We start from the raw sequence: 20,668 nt of genomic DNA on the forward strand, positions 1-20,668 counted from the left end.
GGCCCATCCCCTCTTCATCCAAGGGCACGCAGGGAGGAGCAGATAAGGGAGAAATGTGAATGGTATGGTCTATGAGGGAGGAAAGGGCCCTGATCCCCTTCATGGGCTGCAGCTGTGAGGACTTTTTATAAGGACAAACTGCGCATGGCCAAGTGCTGGAAGCAAAGTGTGAAATAATTCTAGTCTTTCAGTTCTTATCTGAGTTCTGGCGTCCTTCCCAGTGTGTGTATTTTGATATCTGTGGATGTCTTCAAGCCCTTATCCTGCCTTGTCTCATTAATTGCTTCAGTGTGGTTTGTGTTGTTTTTTCTATTTATAATTTATATGTATTTCAGTTTGAATGGCATTTCTTCCTTTTTGCAACTGTTTTGGGGGGAGTTTTTTCTCCAGTCAATGATAATTGGACCTTTGAAGCCAAGTTGAAGGAATTAAAGAGACTTCACCTGTTTTTGGGACTTTGTTGCTTTTGTATCCCACCCTGGGCCATGACACAGTAACATTTAGTGGAATATAGAAAGGAACAGATGGATCATCTTATATTGCTAAAGTGACATGTTGTATAGTACATCGGAATGTTGTGATAGCTAAGCCAACAATTGTCCCTTGAAAGATTCTTCTACAGGGATACTTTTCTGGAAGTTCTTTATTCCTTATTCGTCAGGCTTCTATCTGTCAGTTGCTTTGACTTGACAGCGTCTGGGTGGGCTTAAGAATCACCACCCACTTCCTTTCTCTGTCGTTTCCATTAGCTCCAGGGAACACAGTCTTAGCAGCCTTTTCGGATTCTGAACAGTGAGAAAAAACCTCACACTATGGCTCTAGAGAAGGTTAAGGAGCTCTTTCCAGAGGCTGAAGTTGACAGGCGCCTTGTCTCAGGCTTGCTTTGTGGCTCAGCGGCTGCCCTTCTGATGTTCAAATGGATGAATCAGATACGGGTCCAGAAGAAACTTGATGAATTCAAGACCAAGCGAGAACATGGGTTTCAGCGAATGGAGAAGGCAGCAAAGCAGTTTAAACAGCAGGTATTGTGGCATTTGATTGAAGAAAATAAGATTTCCTTCTTTTTCCTAATTTTAGAAAATAACAGGCAAATTCATATGCACGAATATTTCACTGAACCATGATCTCTGCATTATGGTTTCTGTTTTGCTTAAGAAAAAGCTAATATACATTTTATAATATATAGTGGTATTATGGTACCTTGCTTGCCAGGATCTATTTCATATTTAAGGTAGTTATTTTCATCTTTAAAAGTAATGGTTGCAATGCTGCAAATTTTGTACAGTGCTATAGTTAATTTCTTTTCCATATCTTTTGGCTAAGGCTCCTGTTGCTCTGTGTTTCCTATTTAACACTAGGAGCCTCTTAATGTTCACACATACTTTGTGTCATGAGGGAGGCAGGAGAAGGCATAAGATCTCTTTTGCCTTCTCTCCTGGCATTTAAGCTGCCTTCTCAACGCAGCTGTCTCTGCCCACTTTTTAGCAGGAGGGTAACAAATCATCCACCATAAAAACCAGTGGATATTTGAGCTTAACATTTGCCAATGACTGTTGACACATGTCAGGATTATGCTGAGGTCAGTATGCCTGGGAACAAAGAGCAAGCCTCTTGTCTTCCTTCTTTCACAAAATGTGTGTGTGTGTGTGTGTGTGTGTGTGAGAGAGAGAGAGAGAGAGAGAGAGAGAGAGAGAGAGAGAGAGAGAGAGACAGAGAGAGAGAGACAGAGAGAGAGACAGAGAGAGAGAGTGAGACAGAGAGACAGTGAGATAGAGAATATACCATGCTGAGTTAGGACTTTCAGTGAAGCCTTCACTGTACAATACAATATAGAACTCAGGAAGAACAATCCCTAGTTTAGAAAGAACTCTTGTTCCCTTCATTATGTTTCAGCATAAACAGGAATTTTCTTTATCAAGATATTTATATCATGCAGACCTGTTGCTGGTTGTTGGGGCAAAATCCTAATTGGAGGGTCTGAAATTGGAACCTGATAAGATTACATGCAGCATGGAGAGTAAACATAAAATGAAGGACTAACAATGAGAGGCAATATGCTTTTTATTTTCACAAACGTGAGATGAAGGCGGCTGCATCTTAACTGGTTACAGAAAACAAGATTTGGTGCAGCATTGTGCCTGGATTCCAATGCTATACATTGTCAGTGAATCCCAGTTGGTGTAATGATATGTGGGAATAGCCTTGGGAGACGGAAGGAAGAGTCTCAAACTAGACAATGGTCTAATAAGAGGCAGCTGACCCCTTAGAAGGAATGGGGGGGTGCCAAACACATCAGAAGGGATCTTCCCTAGTTTCTTGAATTGTAAAGGAGAGGGGGAAGGAAAGAACTTTTACACTTGCAAGTACACTTGCAAGATTATGTTAATATAGCCTTATAAAGGTACTTCTAGGTGTGCTTCATGTTTGGATTACCTCATAAGGCTGACAACAATCTAGCAAGTCTGAAATTAACAGAATAACAGAGACCTTGGAGGACTTCTAGCCAACACCCTGCTCAAGCAGGAAACTCTATACTATTTCAGACAAATGGTTGTCCAATCTCTCTTAAAAATCTCCAGTGTTAGAGCACATTGTTTTTGCACAGCAAATTGCACATTGGAGCAAATTGCCATTACATTTCGACAAACTTGGAAAAGTCCCTTCTTCTATCTCCCAACATACCATTACAATTGCGTAACTACTGGATATAACAAGTTGAAAGCACACTTTCTTGTGAACAGATCATTTACTTACCTGCCATCTTTAGGTGGGAGAACAATAACTTTCAACTTAGATTTGTGAGATCATCTCTTACCTTGGCTCTTTCCCAGGGACCCTGTTCCAAACTCCTAGCATCCTTCTCATCTGTTTATTCTCACCCTGGATTCAGTCTAAAGCCTTAAGCATCAACACTGATAACAAGATCGGGACAAAAATACTGTCAATGTTGTATGTATTATCATGAAATAAAAGGAAGGGTTGAGTAGGGGAAGCCATACACTGCACAAAAAAATGTCCTTGTCCTCATTTTTTGGCAGGAGAGGTAGAGTGCTGAAATCAGAGATCTAATGGAGGCAAAACTGGATCTTTGCCTTGCTGTGTCAAGATGGATAATTAGTTATGAAACAAAGCTATTTAAAAACTCCTCTTTATGACAGTGCATGTACATAATTCATTAATGTATTGAAATACAATTTTAATCGAGGACAGCTAGATTGGTGTAGTAATTAAGGCATCAGGTTAGAAACCATGAGTTCTACTCCCACCTTAGGCACAAAGCCAGCTGGATGACCTTGGCCAGTCCCTTTCTCTCAGTCTGAAAAGCAGGCACTGGCAAACCACTTCTGAAAAACCTTGCCAATAAAACTGCAGGAATTTGTCCAGGTAGTGTCCGAAAATTGACCATAATTGAACAAAAGGAAAAAAACTTAATTGAAGTTTTGCAAAAAAAAAAGTAATAAACTAGAATATCAAAATGAAGATCTTTAAGAATCTACTATTTTTCAAAAAAGGTTAAATGCATGAGATCAAACAGTTATTTATTACTATATAAACAACCATTTATATTTATGTTGAACAATAAGAGGCAAGAATATAGTTCTGTTTGTCTCCTCTGAAGACAAGGAGGGGTGGTGGTGGTTAAATCACCATTACAACAGTCTTTATCTGCATTGTAGTACTTTGATGTAATAGAGTTATGAACCAGAGAAGATGAGAATCAATGGATGTTGTGGTTAATTTCCTCCATAGTCTCTCATGAAGAATTGAATTTAAGGCTGTTCTTAAATAACAGAAAGTATTTCTTTGGTAGGGCTAGATGGGTTTTCAGATAAATGGTGCAAATTTGCACATTAATCCATGGTGGAATATCCTGATCCAAAATCTATTTGAAGCTATTTTTTAAAATTTTAAGCTGACCAATGTTGCTGTGGTTAGCCTCAAAATAGGTAAACTGAACAAAGAAACAAATGACTGAACAAAGTGTTTCTTCAACTCTCTGCTATGGGTGACCACAAAATAAACATTTGGGAAATATGGGAACCATCCAATTAAGCTCTCCTCCTACATTTTTATTTTTAAGAAGGTGAAAGTTCGCATTTTTTCAGCAAATAAGAATCATAATTGTTGCAATTTTACACTCCTTCCCATTTCCTTCCTTTTAAAATATTTTTAAAATACAATTTGTAGGAAAATCAAAATTAAGTATTTATTTACTGCTTCCATTTTTAATATACTCCATGCCCTAATAACAATTGCTGACTCTTGTACATTTTTTAAATTTTAGCATTTACTTTGCTACTGTTATGCTTCAACAAATCAGTTTTCAACCACTGAACCATTTTTGCTGGCCAGTTAACTTTGCAGTGCATCCAGAAGATTGAGCAGCTCTGGCCAGTTGATTGGCAGTGAATGAATGTGGGGATTATGGGTGGGGAATGTGGGTGATGGGTCAGCTGGTAAACCTCCATGCATCATCAATAATCTACAGCAGGGGTGTCAAAACTCGCGTTGTCACGGCAACGTTATGTGACATATTGGGACTTTTCCTCCCTTTGCTAAACCGGGCATGGGCGTGGCCAGCATGTGATGTATCTGGCTTGCGGGCCGCAAGTTTGACAGCCCTGATCTACAGAATGTAGTTTAGAAATCACTGGTCTAACATATATCTATTTTGCAATAATATGTCAGCAGTATGTTTGTTCCTTGCTGTAGAACCCAGGAATAAAGGCTGCTCCAATCCTATCTCTTTCTCTTGTGGAACTAACTGCAAAGTTAAAAGATGGCTCCTTGTCTCCAGAAAGTGTTCTATACAGCTACATGGAAAAGGTAAGGTTGACTTTGAATGTTAAATTCCATTGCTTATAGAAAACCTGCTTTTCTATCTTGCAAACATCAAAATCCTTTGGTCAATACAAATCACTGACACGTCACACCCATAAATATTGTTACTGATTTGGGCATAAGTTAAAATTTTTAAATCCCTTTTAACTCTGCATTCTGTAAGTCAGGGGTCCCCAACCACCGGGCCCTGGACCGGTACCGGTCCGTGGAACATTTTCTACCGGGCCGCCAGTTTGCTGGGTGCCGCCATCTTGTTTTGATGAGAAAGTGCTTCCGGGTGAGCTTTTCCGGTTGGAAAGCGGCGTTTGGGTCCTGAAGGAATCCTCACACCTTAGTTTCATCGAAGGGGGAGAGCAGCTTCGAACGAAACTAAGGCGCGAGGATTCTTTCAGCACCCAAGGCAAGGCGAGCTGAGCAACCGTCCCGAAGCCGTCCAAAAGCCCATCGACAAAGGTACAAAGGAGGAGTTGAAGGTGGCGGAGAGAAGCAGGGGACGGCTGGCTGGCCGGTCGCTCGGCTCGCCTTGCCTTGTCATGCGTGCTGATGGCGGTACCGGGCTGTGGATCATTTTGTGATGCCGGTACTGGGCCCTGGCACAAAAAAGGTTGGGGGCCACTGCTGTAAGTGATAGTAAGTGACAGCTGTAAGTAGTGAGTGATAGCTAGAAGCAATCAGTATAAAGATCTGACAAAGCACAGCTGATTGTTCTAATGGTGCTTTAAGGGACCCTGAAGGCATAAATGATGGACAAAAGATTACCTCTTCTTTTGTCTCACGGGGTGTGTGTGTGTGTGTGTGTGTGTGTGTGTGTGTGTGAGGAGTTTAAGCCAAGTCTTTATAAGTCAATCTATGCTGGGAGCTAATCTGCATATGAAACAGAGGAGTCACTTTGCCCTTTGTAGAAAAAGACATGGCATCATCAGTTCCTCATGAAAACTATTGAGAAACAGGAAACCTGGTACTCTTGACTTTTAAAAAAAAATATTTTATTGATATTCCAAAGTTTAAAAACATAAAATAAAGCTATATGCATTGTTATCAACATCAAGACACCTTTTACATTTCCTTACATTTTTCCATATATGATTACTTATTCCATTACCATTACATCTTACTCTTGACTTTTGTAAACCCATGCCTGACCCTCAAACTTTGTGCATATTTTGTAAAGCCTTCTATCACCAAAACAGCATAAATCTCCACAGATGACTTTCCATGGAAACAGAATCCTCAAACGCATTGGGACCCTGAAACTGAAGCAGTCAAGAGAACATGGATACTGTGGTACTCAAGGTAGCATGGGCATTAGGGTACTCAGGAAGATGACGTAGAAGCCAGTTTATTTGATTTACAAATACTGAGGGAAAGCTGGCTAAGCTTACAATAGTAAATTAATTTCTGCAATATTTTACATATGCATTTGTTTGTCCACACTTATACCCAGACATTAAAAATGAAGCTCAGCCCAATTCAGCTTCAAATCCCTCTCCAGTTGTGCAACCTGCACCCAATTAAGCAAATTTCACTCAGCAATTCAAGAGTTAAGAGGAACTTTCATCCTTTTCCTACCCCCCCCTCCTGAATCTAGGCCTTGGGCCTTTGATTTATGTGATCCATGGAGTTATTTTCAGCTGTGGAAGATTTATTACCACTCCCAACAGCTAAGTTACAAGGGAATTCCATTTTTGGAACAGTGTGACTTTGAGACTTCTAGAGAGATGATCAAGGACTGAATGAATGCAGTTGTCTGCTTGGCAGGTGGAAGGTACAGGCATAAGTGCATCAAAAAGACACTTGAATGCTGGGAATTTATTTATTGTGTTTATATTACCTAGAATATTGATTATTCTGGACAGTGCACAAAGACATTATAAACATAGGATATACTGTAAAATGATATATCTGTGATAAAAATAGTATATAAGAAGTTGAGATAAAAACAGAAGGAAAAAAAATAAAAATGTGTAGCATCTAAAACTAAATTTTGCAGGGGAGCCAGGTTAGATTATATTAGACAAAAATGGCTGCCTGGGGAATTCTGGGAGTTGAAGTCCACATATCTTAAAAGCTGCTGAAATTGAGAAACATTGCTTTAGCTATTGTTATATTCTGGTTACTGTATCTTTTTTTTCTTTTCAACAGTGTTGGATTTTTCCTCTGCCTTATTTTTTTTCTGCTTTGTCTAAGCCTTTGCTTGCCCTCCAAAGATCAGTCACGTGGTGGATCTTGCATCCTGTTCTTGGCCTGCTGAACCTCTTTCCTTCTTCCTTTCTAGGAAGGAAAGCACCAACAAAAAACTGGTTGGGATGGGAAGTTCCAAAACTTATTAAGGCAGGACTTCTGGGAAGCCTTTTTAGCAGGGGCTGTTGCATTAAACCTAAAATAAAATATATGCAGCTGTTTTCATGCCACTGTTTTCTACAGTTTACAGCCCAAATAACGTAGCTCAGTTTTTGATGTCTGTCAAAAAAAGACCATATTATGAAACTGAGTTATATGTATTGTACAGCTTGCCAACTGTAGGTTGTCCATTCCTTATTTAATTTGCATGCCTTATACCAAAGTATAGCCAGGGGGAAAAAAGGGCACATTTTCCATAGAATTTCTTTTCTGAACAACTAAAAATTCACAATGGTCCTTGGATCACCTCCTTCTTCTGCTTTTCTTCTTTTTGCACCAAGGCTTTAGCAGTAACCCGGGAGATCAACTGCGTGACCGACTTTCTCCCAGAGTGTGAAGAGCAGCTCCGAGAAATTAAAAACACAGAGAAAGGATTACTGTATGGGGTCCCTGTCAGCATCAAGGAAAACGTTGCTTGCAAGGTATTTTGGGAAATTATTCATCAACTACTGGGGAGGCGAGGGTGATGCTTCATGAGGTTAAGTTCTATGCCTTCAGATGAGATTGGCAAAGTTGGGCGGGGGGAAATCAGCAAATTAAGCCCACCCCTCAACATCTCAGCATACCTAGCTACGTTCTCCATCTTGATGCATTCAGCACAAAAATTGGCAGAAGTTCTATAAGCACCTTAGGCTACATGTGCTTGCTGAAGTCCAATGCATCAGGAAAGATTGTCTGATCCAGTGTTCCTCAGCTTTGGCAACTTGAAGATGTGTAGACTTCAACTCCCAAGATACCTCAGCCAGCAAGGCTGACTGTGAACCTCTGGGAGTTGAAGTCCACATACCAGTAGCTTCAAGTTGTCAAGATTGAGAAATGCTGGCCTGATCAATACTCCTGATCCAGGAGCCTTGTAAAGCATGCATTTGGACCAGTACACTTTAAAAAGGCAACTGTAGATTTTCATGCTGAAAATCAGAATATTTATTGGACTGCCAGAGATTGAACAGGGCAAGCCTGACATAGTTCTGCTCATGTCAGGTTAAATACTTGAATAGAACGGTGCTTGTCATGGTCCTTGTGGAGGATAATATCATGGTGAGCGTGTCAATTTTGTTTGCAGTCATCCACCAGGTTTTGATTTCCATCCCTCAGATTTCAGATCATTTCCGTAGTAACTTCCTTTGTTACAATAACGTATCAAGGCTCTCAGCCATTTCTGTTATTTTCTTTTAATGGGGAGACATTACCGTTGAGGGAGCATCTCCTTGGTGGGTTATTCTGGCTTTATTTCCCTTCTCACCTGCTAGTAGGAAAATAACACACATTTGGCAGAACCTGCTATCTTTCCTAGTTAAATTGATTTTCTGTGTAGCATAGGATTAGCACTCTTTCAAAAAGGGCACTAAATCCAGGTCTAAAATATGGTCTTTAAATGCTTTTTCATGAAAAGCCTCATGGAAACTCCATATTCCTGACCAGGTTATCTCTTTAATGGTCAAGCAAAGAATGCCATATAATATCCATAGCAAGAAATTGTGTTGAAAGGAGGCAGAAAAAACTGGAATGTCTTTAAGCTGCTTTGGATCTGAACAGAAGACAGTAGAGGTAGTCTTCGACTTACAACAATTCATTTAATGACCATTTGAAGCAGTGGGGGGATTCTACCAGTTTCCCTACCGGTTCGGTGATTGGCACTTTCCAAACGCCAGCTGAGGTTCTGCTGTGCCAATCAGTGGAGAGGATAAAGAACAGGAAAGCGCAGGGGTGGGTGGGAGGTCCAATCCCGTGCTTTTCTCTTCTTTCTTGTCTCAGCTGATTGTTGGAACTTTTTTTTTACTACCTGTTCTGCCGAACTGGGGCGAACCGGTAGCATTTCACAATTGATTTGAAGTTACAATGGCACTGAAAAAAAGTGACTTATGATGGTTTTTCATACTTACGACCATTGCAGCATCCCCATGGTCACATGATCAGATGCTTGGCCACTGACTCATAGTTATTGGCTTTTGCAGTGTCCCAGGTCATGTGATCACCTTTTGTGAACTCCTGATCAGCAAAGTCAATGGGGAAGCCAGATTTACCCAATAACCATATTATTTAATTTAGCATCTACAGTGATTCACTTAACAGCTGGGTCAAGAAAAGTAAAATCGGGCAAAATTTAGCAACATAAATTTTGCACTCAATTGTGCTTTTAAGTTGAACACTACCTGTATCGTGAGAATATGACAGGGGAACAAAAACAGTTATTAGGACACGTATATGGAAAGGAAGAATCCTAGAGGTACCATGTCTGAGGTCCAAAAATCCAGAAGATAGCTAGATCACATCAGCGAGAAACATGAAACTCTACTGTTTCCATCGAGAGGATATCCAGCCCAGATATGGTAGACTTTTATCAAACTGACATTTCATAGCATTCCCTATTGATTTGGAATATATGCTATTTGTTACGTTTTCTTGCTCTGCTTTTTCATTCTAAACCTCAACATTTGCTTTATTTCTCTTTTTAAAGGGATACCCCAATTCACTTGGCTTGGTGAAATTTCTGGACTCTCCTGAGCATGATGACTCTGTAATTGTCAAAGTTCTTAAGAAACAAGGGGCAATTCCATTTGTAAAGACCAACACATCACAAGCCATATTAAAGTAGGCATTTGGTCATTTTGGGGGGGGTGAGGGGAGGAGGTGTAGTTCTTAAGTTCTTAAAAGCAAGAACTGACTCTAATCTGTTAAAATAGGCTCATCATTTTGATGGTTCTTCTATCTCTTTAATGATATCCTATAGTCAAATGTAAAAATTAGCCTTTTTTGAACTGCATAACCGTTTTTCCAGAAAAAAAAAGATTGCTAGATTTTAGCTATATTTCGTTGGTTATCATTAAAACAGTTTTTGTCTTCCTGAAGAAGGAGAAACTATGTTCTAATACATTTGTGTACAATCTGGTGCCCTCCATCATGTATTAAATAGCAGTTCTCAGAAACTTCAGCCAGCATAAAAATATATGAAGAGGAGGCTGCTTTTCATGAGTGATATGACAGCAAAATCAGCATCCCAAATCCCATATAGACCAGACTGCCTCTTTAAATTAGCATTTGTAGCATCTAGCCCAATCTGTATGGTGTTTTCCACTATAGTGGCAAAATTTTTGTTCATCAATGAAATTGGTCACTTAATTATCAGAAAGTCCTAGATTTCACTCCAGACATGCATGGCTCAGCTGTTTGAAAAGCCTTCCTCAATTTGATGTTGAGTATGATAAATTCTCACCTAGCGTAGGCAATGGAAATTTGCATTTGAATATTTTAATTTATGTTTTATGAATAGGTCTTTTAAAACAAAAGCCTGATTCCTGGGCACTTTATACTGTAAAAAGCTAGAACAAGGGAAACAAAGAATAAAAAGAGATGCACTCAAAGAAATAAAAAAATCATGTCAGGCAAAACCAACTCTTATAGATGTTTAGTTCCATTCTACTTAACCCTAACCCTAACCCTAACCCTGGTAAAATGATTATGTCTTCAGTGCTTTCCAGAAGAGTGGGAGCCACATGGATTTCTTGTCTTAGCTCCACCATAAGCAAAATCGATTCCTTCTGCATGCCTTCGATTTGCTTATGGGTCCTTTCCCCTCCTACGCAGCATTGACTGTGGCAATACAGTCTTTGGACAAACCTTGAACCCTTTCAACCACAAGAAAAGTTCTGGAGGCTCCAGTGGAGGGGAAGCTGCTCTTATTGGAGGGGGAGGATCCGTGCTTGGCATTGGGACAGATGTGGCTGCAAGTATTCGGGTGCCATGTGGCTTTTGTGGGATCTGTGGATTCAAACCAACTGGCTATAGGGTGAGGTAAGTTTTATTTTTATTTATTGGATTTGTTATTTTTATAAATAACTCAAGGAAAGGTACATAGAAAATTCCTCGTCCTATTTTCCCCACAACAGCCACCCTGTGAGATGGGTCAGGCTGAGAGAGAGTGACAGCTTTCATGGCTAACATGTGTCTAGAACTCACAGGCTCCTGGTTTCTAACCTAGTGCCTTAACCACTAGACCAAACTGGCTATCTTCACAACTTTCACAAGTAGTTGACAATACTGTATATCATGTATTGTCAACCAAGTGAAGGGTGAATGGTATGCCAAAAAAAAAGTACATGTTCAAAACAAGTTCTCTGTTGTGACTGTCATTCCAGCAATCAATAGGAAATTAGCTGTCTAGATTATTAATATAACCCTCACTAGATAGGAAGGCATTTGTTAGGAATTAAGAGTTGCTAAAATAAAGGATGAGGCCATGTTTCTTCAGGTAAACTGGTCATGAATCTAGTGAAAAGTAGAATATAGCCTTCTGTCCCTGTCTATTCCTTTTATTTATTCCTTCATTTTCTCATTTATTCTTTTATTTCCCATCATCTCACCCACACAAGCATTCAGCCTGCTCATTCATATTCCAGCCATGGCCTTTCTGCCTCATCCACAGAACAGCAATATAATGAATCTCTTTTCATGTTCTAAACACTTGAAAAACTTCAGGGGGAAAATGTTGCATCGATCAGGATATAGATGAATATTACAAAACCCCACAAATATGTATTCCAAACCAGATAATGTTAGTGATTTGTTTACTCTGGAGCAGGAAATCAACCCTAGAACTGATTCAGCCTCAAGAGACAGTCACCACTGCTAAGTTGAACAGCCAGGGTAGGAAGTTTAGAGAAATCAGAATTGAGATTAAGGTACTCAGTTTTATACCTCCCCAACTTTCCCAAAATAGGTATGCCAAAGAACCAGATTTACATTTATGTGTGAAAAAGCAAAAGTAATCATAGAACATATGTAGAAGAGAATGTGTACAAGGGTATATTTCACCATTCACTGTTGCTTAGTTAGTTTTGGTATTTAATTCTGTTTCCTCACTCTCAACATTTGCTTCATTCAAAATCTTGTCAAGAATCCCCCCTCTCTTTTCCAGTTGGGGTATGTATAACGGTGTGGACAGCAGTTTTTAGAATCTCCAGGAATGGTCATATTGGCTGGAATTCTGAAAGTCCACCTATTTGGAATGGCCCAGATTGGGGATAGTGTGAGGTTTTCCATTTTTTTAAAAATGCAATGCACAGTATTTTCTTACTGGAAAGATGGAGTCCATTTCTTTGGCTGCTTGGCATAGTAGGCATTTAACCCACAGGAAAAGAAGATACTGTCTCCTACTTATGGATGTCACCACCTCTTTTACTTCTTCACTCTCCATTTCTCAGTTCTTGAGTCATGGATCATCAAGTGGGCATTTTAGATCTCTTTTTTTGCCAGGTTTTTATTGATGGTGGGATAGAAAAATGGCCCAGGATACGTTAGCTCTATTAGGGATACTGAGGGCTCCCAGGAAGTCTTCTTAAGGAAAGGATTGGAATCAATGACCCTTATATTATCTTGCACAGTATTAATCCATTTAAATGCATTTTTTCCTACAAGAAATTCTGAAACCAAAAACTGGATATAAACTCTTCTGAGCCCTGACTCAATATAAAGTTTAAATCTTATATCACAAATGGTCCTCATCCTTTCTGTCTGGAAGCAAAGTGATTGGAAGGTAATTTTATCCCCCTAATGAAGTACTACTTTACCTAAGTAGATCTTTGTGCGTGGAGATATAGCAATTTCCTGGGGATTTGGAAAAAGACTTGGGTGATGGTGGTTAGGTCAGGATTGAGAAGAATTGTAATAATACCCCCCTCCTGGATTAAAAGAAAAAGGACTGGGCCTCTGAAAATATTACAAGTTGGGAAGGTCTAAAGTCCATTCTGTCTTAAAAGCTCAAATCTGTTTGGATAGGGATATTAGTTTTAGTCCAAATTCCTAAAAAGGAAGCAATAGTATCTTTTAACCATATCACCTGCATTTTATGATAGGGTCTCTTTTTCATTTGGCTTTGTCTCTAGTTAATTTGCTTTTTTTCATTTGCTGTTGTGCAGTGTCAAAGGTGTTACCACTCCTGTAGCTGGAATGAACTCAGGTGAGCAAATCTATAGTTAATAAAGTATTTGTTATTCAGCTCATGGAGAAAAAGGCAAAGTTCCTTGATGAATATATATTTAGGTCTTCTGCTAACCAATCAACCATCCAAAATTGCACTCAAGCTTTCTCCTTCCCTCCATCACACTGCAATGTCTTTTTTTGGTTTGTTTGTTTCCCCACTGATTTAGGATTTATTGTTGTACAATAAGATCTCAGGTTCATTTACATTTATAGATATATTTCAGAAGGATGTAGTAATTTACAATTTTAAAGTGCAGTTGGATGGGATGACAAGACAAGGAAACTAAATGAATAAAAATAGTGATTTTTCCTTTTCAAAAACTATTTGGATAAATCAAACTACTTGAGTAAATTATTAAATAAGTTCAAAATCCTCTCATTATTAGAAAGCCAATTCCCAGGGGATCTATTTGGCTTTACTCTACTTCAAAGCCATGTTCTGTCTTCCTTTACCAAGACCAGAGACCTTTCTCTCTTTGTTCCAGTCATCTCTGTGACAGGACCAATGGCAAAAGATGTGGATAGCCTGGTTTTGTGCATGAAAGCCCTACTGTGTGATGAGATGTTTTGTCTGGATCCAGCTGTGCCCCCACTTCCCTTTAATGACAAGGTAATCAAACTGGATATAGGGATGAATCAGGCTCTGTGTATGAGTGTGTGAGTGAGGGGTGGGGTCTGATTATAGTTCTTAGTATGTTTGGGCCAGAATTTTTCAAGGATCTCCTTTTCCATATGTAACTGCATAGGCACTTTAATTATTTTTGGAAGTCCTCCTCTAAGTGTTCCCACCAGGATAATTTAAGCTATTTGGTTGTGAAGATCTACTTACAGAATACGCTCCCCATGGAGGCTTACTGGTATTCATATTAACAACTTCTTCTCCTGTGCATTTGAAATGAGCTTTGATATTACTTACTTGTAGAAGTAGCAGGGATGTTAAGGATTCCCCCTCACATCCCCCTAATCATAACACAAATAATTCCTTGTAGCTGTTATATGATATGATCTCTTTATGCCTTTGTCTTTCTCCTAGTCCACAGCTAAGATTAGGGTTGTCTGTAGTTTTCCAAATTTAAAATAGTCTTCTCCCCACAACTTTTGCAAAGAATGCAATCACATAGTGCCATGGTGGCGCAGTGGTCAGAATGCAGTACTGCAGGCTACTGCTGCTGGCTGCCGGCTGCCTGCAGTTTGCCAGTCTCAAGGTTGACTCAGCCTTCCATCCTTCCAAGGTCGGTAAAATGAGGACCCAGATTGTTGGGGGCAATATGTGAACTCTGTAAACTGCTAAGAGAGGGATGGAAAACATTGTGAAGTGGTATACCGGTATAAGTCTAAGTGCTATTGCTATCAGTGCTTGTGGTTGCTTCATCAATGCTGTGAACAGAGGATGGGATCTGGCTAAGTCCTATTGGCCACTTCAGGCTGCTGCAGGGACAGCTACTCCCATCCCTTTCATGGAGACAACAAATTATTGACTTCTACATACAGGTACAGGTGCAGGCCTCTGTCTATGCACAGGTAGTCCTCACCAACCATTTGAAGTTATGACCAGTTATTGAAATTGTGGCTGTCACAGTATCCCTGCAGTCATATGATCAAGATTCAGGCACTTGGCAACTAGCTCATAATAACAATGGTTATAGCACCCCATGGTCACACGATCACAATTTGCAACCTTTCCTGCTGGCTTCCCACAAGCAAAGTCAATAGGGAAGCCAGCAGGAGGCTTCAAATCACTTCTGCTTCTGATGCTTTTTCTCCTGAGGAGCTCCCGGGCAGCATTGGATCTTGCACTCCATAGTGTCTATCTGCTCATACACCATAGCACCAACCTGCCTATTGATAGCCTCACCTGCTTTCCTGGGATGCAGTTTCCACTTGCATAAGCAAGTGCATCTGGATTCTCACCTACTCCCATGTCAAATTTGCGTAAGGTTCTCACTTAATGATCTACAAGGTCTTCGCTGGAATTGCTATCACTAAGCTACCTATGTCATGCTTTATGACCACATTGCTTAGCAATGGACATTCCTGTCCCAATTGCCATTGTAATCCAAGGACTACCTATAAAGTCTGATTGGCCCTTTCTGAATGCTTATTAGATCTTAGACAGGCTCCTTATATACCTGGATTTGAAACACTGTTAGGCCTTAAAAAACATATATAGCTCTCTTCTTGTCCTAGTGATTGGACTAAATGAAGATTTGTGTCTTTTCAGATTTACTTGAATACCTGCCCCCTTAGGATTGGATTCTACGATGGAGACGGTTATTTCGAGCCATCTCCCAGCATGAGAAGAGCTGTACAGGAAACCAAAAAGCTGCTACAGGAGGCAGGGCATACTGTAAGCTTTACACTAGGACTAAAGATCTTTTTGGGTGAAGAGAGTGGCAGCAATAGCCTTGGCATTTGAATGGCATGCTGCCAGTGGCATTCCAAAAGCAGCTAATGGAAGGAAATTGCTCATTTGTTTTGGCTTGGTTTGTATTTAGAGTCATCTAGAAGCAAACTTGACCAGTGTGATAATTTCCATACTGTATATTCAATCATTTTTCTCTTCAGTCATATTAAAAATCACAATTGCACCTTTTGGAGCCTCACTATATTGGGCTGCAAAAGTCCAGATGACTGTTAAACGCCAGCGGAGAGATAAAGTGAACTCTTGCTTTTTTGCTTCCCGCTTAATCATCCACATTTTTGCAGGTCAATCTGATAGTTTGAGGACGTGACCCTTTTAGGCTGTGCATCTGTGCTGTATTCCAATATGTAATTGGCTTCATTCATTCTATGGTTGAACGCATGGCTTCTAGCAGATTTTGGGGGAAGAAGTCATTGTAAGCCCTAAACAGTTTCATGTTTGCTCAACTTTTAAAAGCAGAGTAACTCTTTGTATAAGTTTATTGTGTGCTGTTAAATATGGATTTTTTTTCCTTTCCTCTCTCAGCTGATACCATTCACTCCACCTCGCATTGATTTTTTGGTGGATGAACTGTTTACCAAAGGCCTCTATGCTGATGGAAGTTCCACATTATTGGAAAAATTGTGAGTGATTAAATACTAAAATTTCATAGAAATCCGTATTTTTATTTTTGTTTCCTTTCTAGAAATCAAGTGCCAGTAAAGAGCAGAGTAAATAAAGCTTACAGAGGTCCAATACCATGAATATTTGGTAACCTGATTGCTGGAAAGGAAGTGCCTGAATCTTTTGTTTCTCTCCTTTTTCTATTTGACTTTTCATAGAATCATGTGACAGGTGGCAGCAAAGGTTACTCAACATGACTTCTCTTAAATTAGGACATTGGGTTGGAAGTTAGCAAGCCCTCATTCGAGACCCAAGTGCTGCTGTGGGGTGGGGTGAGCTCTCATCCTTTGCTTCAGCTCCTGCCAGGGACATGAAAAGAGCCCCCAACTGGGCATCCCCCAGACAACAATGATGTCACCAGTTAATCTTTTCAACCTGGAGGCATCTTGGTGCTTCTGACATGAGTGCAACACTCTACCTGTGAGGGAACCCGAACTAATAGATGAATAGCTCTTTTCCTCCCAACTTCCCATCTTCCAATTTGTGTCCTTATACCAAAAGACGGGCCTGTTACCTCCTTATACTCTCTATAATAATCTGGTTTTTGGGTTTTCGGTTCAATGTGTGGAGTGTGAAGGATGTGTGTTTGTGTTTATTTTCATGGTCATAATGTACACTGAAGATGGTGTTGTCAACTGATAAAACATTTTGTATACACATTTTATAGTTGACAATAGAAAGAAGAAGGGGAGTTTCAAAGAGCAGGCAACAGTGTGGAATAGAAAGTACATTCCATTCATATTTTCTTCAAAGACTGATTAGATGGCTGAAGCTTCTGCCGTGAAAAAAATCTAATTGGAGAGCATGATTGATGACTCTTGGCTATGGAGGTTTTTCGTTGGATGATACACCCAGAGGAAGGAAAAGCAGGATCAAGGGTGACAGTGAATTACATATCTCAGAGTTGGCTTCGCCCAAGTTAATGCCGGACGTAGAATGTTAACTTCAAATAAATCCTCTTTAGTTTTGGGAGTGTGGCTTGAGGCTCATAATTTAATTGGAGTAACTGCCGGAATCCTGACAGGTGTTTGATTTAGTTGTACGAGGTGCAATGACAATAAAGTAAACTAAACTAAACTAAACTTTCTTTCCCTTTGTACTATTTCAGTGATGGTGAATTTGTGGATTCCACTTGGACAAACCAGATTCGTTGTTACAGAATGCCAGACCTGCTGAAGAGACTCCTGGCTCTCCTTTTAATGCCTTTGGTGAGTTCTCACTTTTTTTCTGTCTGCGCAAATACACAATACTAATTTTCAGAATGAGTCTCATTTTATCCATAACCAAAAAAATGATGGAGGTGGAGTGTACAATAGCCTAGTAAGAATGTATAGGATTCTTTCTGGTCCTTCCCTATGAGGGGCAAACCAAGTTAGCTTGTCACTGGGATTTTTCTGTGTCTTTTTCTGTCTCCTGGGTTACATTTCAGGGTTTTTTCCCCCATCACTTTGGGTCACCATCATCCCATTTAGATTCAAGGTAAACACTATAGCAATGCCAGCCAGGTTCTACTGAAGTAGATCGGTTAAAAAATGGATCCCACACCTCATTACCCAAGTTCGTAGGCTAATCCCTCAAAATGCAATTCAAAAATCCCTGGTGCTGCTATTGATAGATCAATTGCTGTGATGTTTAGCCTGTAAGATCAAGGGGAAGTCAAAGGCTATCAGATAGATGTAGACCGGAATTAATAGCCTGAAGTGAATTGAAACACTGAAATAGCTTTTTCCAAATTGATGTCCTTCAGATACATTGGACTTCAACTCCCAGAGACCTCTAGCAAGCCTGAGGAAAATACAGCGTAGGCTCTCTTAATTAGGCTAAATGTGATAAGCCTATAAAGCAGCCAATGGATTATACATTGATATCTTCTCTGCTAGAATAAGGTGATTCCTGAACTTCAATAAAAAAAAAGATTGACAAATGCAGAAGGAGTAAAGTATCTGACAAGCCAAAGGACTAGAAGTGAAACTTACTGTATATACCAGCCGTTCTCATCTTCCACTTGAGTTGGGATTAGAATTTAAGTTGACTGGGAATTCTGGGAATTGTAATACCAATACAGCTGGAAGAAGTAACCCCTGAAGAATGGTTCTAATTTGAGGGTTATTTCCTTTGAACATCATGGTGCTTAATTCATGAGTAAAATACATTGATTCTCTTGTAGGAAAGTTCAGGAAGATGAGAGTGTTAAATGGGACTCTTTATGATCTGATGCAAAAAAAGAAAAAAAGGCACTGTTTTAATATTCTGGTCAGTGTTTCAAAACTACCTAAGGTTTAGATGTTTTTCATTGCCAGGAATAATTCTGCAAGGCTGCTCAAGTTCTTGGAAATAGAGCCCTTGATATGCAACTGAAAATGTGATTGCTTCTTTCACTGTAATGCTTTTACGAGCATTTTCCTCCTCATTTCCATCCATTTGCTATTGTTGTATTTAAATTGGGGAAATGAGGCTGGATCTTTAGAGAAAATCATGTTTCTTTTCTTTTTGAAGTCAAAGCTGAATTGCAATCCAATGTATATTGGATTGCCTCCTTCGTAGGCTATCTCAAAATGACTTCCATTTTGAGCTCGGTTGCTTCAGTCAATCTTGTTAACAGAAATCAAGCTCTAGCTCTCTTCTTTATAAAGTGGAATAACCAAGGTGAACATCGTAATCTAAGAATAATGACCCTGATACAGCCATGTTCAGGTTTTCACATGTCGCTTTTTGATGATTCAATTCCCTATGAAATGATGGGGTCGAAAGCAGAATGGAGCTCAGAGAAAATAGGACGCCTACAAATCTTAATTGTTTCCTGCCAAAACTTTTCTGCGGTTCTAAATCATCCTGAATTCGCCCTCCTCTATTCAATTCCTCAGTTATAGAACCTATTAGTTCCAGCCTGACACTCCACTATGAGAAAAATCTTCGCCTAACAGTGAAAAATGACAGGCCAGCTGGCACCTACAATTAACACTTTTTAAAACCCCACTGGTTTTACTGGGGGAATGAACGGGTAGTTCTTGACTTAGAACCATTCATTTAGCGACCATTCCAAGTTGCAACAGCCCTGAAAAAAGTGACTTAAGACTGGTCCCCATCTCTATGACTGTTGCAGCATCCCTACTGTGACGTTATCATAATTTAGACGTTTGACAACTGGCATGTATTTTATGACATTTACAGTATCCCAGAGTCATATGATCACCATTTGCAACTTTCCCAGCCAGCTTCCGAACAAACTCAGTGGGGAAAACAAGGTTTGCTTAATGATTTCAGTGGTTCCTTTAACTGCAGTGATTGGCTTTACAACTGTGGCAAAAATGGGTCATAAAATCAGCCATGACACCCCAGCCAGAAATTCTGGTTCCCAACTATGACCATCGATTGTTAAGGACTAGTACCTGTACCTCTTCTTCCTGAAAGGAGATATCGTTTTTTTGGCACAGCTGTTTCAAGTGACTGACTAATGTCACAAGATATGGGCAAATCAGATGAAAGGGATGAGTAATTTGTACAATAGGGTGGAAGCAGAGGTGATAGTCAGCAGGTTCTCACCAATTCTGGAGAACCGGTAGTGGAAATTTTGAGTAGTTTGGAGAACCGGCAAATACCACCTCTGACTGGAGATTTTACAGTATCCTTCCCCTGCCAAGCCACGCCCACAGAACTGGTAGTAAAAAAAAAAAAATGAATCCCACCACTGGGTGGAACATTTTACTAACTAATGGCAGATTTCTACTGGAGCTAAGGAACAGATGGCAGAAACTTCTTTCTTATCTTGCATTCTAATTTCCTGGGTTGTTTCCTCTGGCTTAAGTGATGGGATGTCTTGCCAGTGTCCCTCCATCATCATTGACTGCTCCAAAGCTGTCCCTCTGTTTTCCTTCACATGAAAGATGAACATGGCAGTAAATCAGAGCAGAAGCAAGCCAATCTGCTTGTAAACTTAATTTGCTTCCACCTTCTAGACATTTAGAAGGAGTGTTAATTGGTTCCATGGAATAACAGAGTACATTTATGGATGGAAGATTTAAGGCAGTATTTCTCAACCTTGGCAACTTGAAGATGTGTGGATTTCAACCCCCAGAATTCTCCAGCCAGATCATTGGCTAGAGAATTCTGGGAGTTGAAGTTCACCCATCTTCAAATTGTCAAGGCTGATCTAAGACCAATGGCTCCTGGTCTTTTGGGGAAAGATTACTGTGTCAGGATTCTGGTACTTACTCCAGTTAAATCATGAGCCTCGAGCCACACTCCCAAAACTAAAAAAGATTTATTTGAAGTTAACATTCTACGTCTGCATTTACCAGGGTGCAGCCAACTCTGAGATACGTAATTCACTGTCACCCTTGATCCTGCTTCCCCCCCACATAT

General features: G+C 39.9%; 1 protein-coding gene across 1 annotated transcript in view; it reads left to right on the forward strand.

The window, feature by feature from the left end:
• The first annotated feature begins 550 nt into the window (after positions 1-550).
• LOC113410988 (vitamin D3 hydroxylase-associated protein-like) overlaps positions 551-20,668 on the forward strand; it is a 38,690-nt gene continuing 18,572 nt past the window's right edge. Inside the window, exons 1-10 of the mRNA XM_026665804.2 lie at positions 551-1,022; positions 4,714-4,827; positions 7,524-7,664; positions 9,701-9,834; positions 10,828-11,034; positions 13,158-13,198; positions 13,707-13,831; positions 15,443-15,568; positions 16,169-16,266; positions 17,415-17,514. Of these exons, the coding sequence (XP_026521589.2) occupies positions 813-1,022; positions 4,714-4,827; positions 7,524-7,664; positions 9,701-9,834; positions 10,828-11,034; positions 13,158-13,198; positions 13,707-13,831; positions 15,443-15,568; positions 16,169-16,266; positions 17,415-17,514 (1,296 nt within the window). The 5' untranslated portion in view covers positions 551-812. The remainder of the gene's footprint in view (positions 1,023-4,713; positions 4,828-7,523; positions 7,665-9,700; positions 9,835-10,827; positions 11,035-13,157; positions 13,199-13,706; positions 13,832-15,442; positions 15,569-16,168; positions 16,267-17,414; positions 17,515-20,668) is intronic.

Source organism: Notechis scutatus, chromosome 3 (assembly GCF_049901735.1).
Source record: "Notechis scutatus isolate UNSWTSFEM ecotype Mainland chromosome 3, rNotScu1.2, whole genome shotgun sequence".
NCBI classification, from domain to species: Eukaryota; Metazoa; Chordata; class Lepidosauria; order Squamata; family Elapidae; genus Notechis; species Notechis scutatus.